Below are 809 nucleotides of genomic sequence, written 5' to 3'. Positions count from 1 at the left end.
TGGCGAACGGACCGGCGGTTGGTCCACAGCAGTGCAGGCGACGCCGCAGGAGCGGCAGGAACAGGCGCGACTTCGTGCAGCGAAGACGGGAGAAGTGCGGTCGAAGGTCGACCGAAGTGGCAGAAGTGCAGGAAAATCAACGGCGAAGTCAGCGGAGAGACAGCAGAATCGAAGGCAGATCAGCAGCGGTCGAAGTGCGAAGTGCAGCACTGAAGTGCGTAAAGGCGGCGGAACTGACTTGTCAAAGCAGCGACATGAAGGAATCAAAGGTGCGCAACAGGCGGAAAGACTCAGCAACTACGACGAGAAGTCAGCGGCAAGCGGGCTAAGTAATGGTGAAGAGTGAATAACGATCCCTAGAAGACGTAGCAACAGTAGCCGGGAAAAATTTAGAACGGCAAGCTCGGGAGAGAACTACGCCGAGGCGATTGAAGAAAAGTGCGTGCCTAAAGCGGCCACTACATCGCAGCAGCAGTTGGGCTTAAAAAGCAAAGTTGCCCCCGAGCAGTCACTCGGGAAGAGTGCAACAAATAGCGCAGCAAGGATCGAGAGTCTCAGCACCGCCACAGAAGAAGCACACGGGCGGGTGAGAAGAAGCGACACCGACGGAAGCGTGCCTGAGCAAAACCAACCAAGAAAGGTGGGCACGACGGCCAACGGACAGTTGACGCAAGCAAAAAGATCGGCCGGAACGACCGTACAAACGAGCACGAGCGTAGCGATCGAAAGGCAGGCGAGCACGCAAGACGAAGAAGGCTAAATACACTGCAGGGCAACAGATGCTTGCATATATTAGGGGTCAGTACAGA

General features: G+C 55.9%; 1 protein-coding gene across 1 annotated transcript; it reads left to right on the top strand.

The window, feature by feature from the left end:
• Positions 1-3: 3 nt before the first annotated feature.
• On the top strand, positions 4-244 carry CSUI_008580 (uncharacterized protein; the record flags this gene model as incomplete). Its single annotated transcript, XM_068068708.1, has 1 exon — positions 4-244. A coding segment is annotated over one exon (240 nt), but the record flags the coding sequence as incomplete, so codon positions are not given.
• Positions 245-809: the final 565 nt, after the last annotated feature.

The sequence above is a fragment of the Cystoisospora suis genome (assembly GCF_002600585.1).
Source record: "Cystoisospora suis strain Wien I chromosome Unknown contig_4853, whole genome shotgun sequence".
NCBI classification, from domain to species: domain Eukaryota; phylum Apicomplexa; class Conoidasida; order Eucoccidiorida; family Sarcocystidae; genus Cystoisospora; species Cystoisospora suis.
The sequence above is the reverse complement of the archived record's forward strand: the minus strand, read 5'-3'. Positions and strand labels throughout refer to the sequence as shown.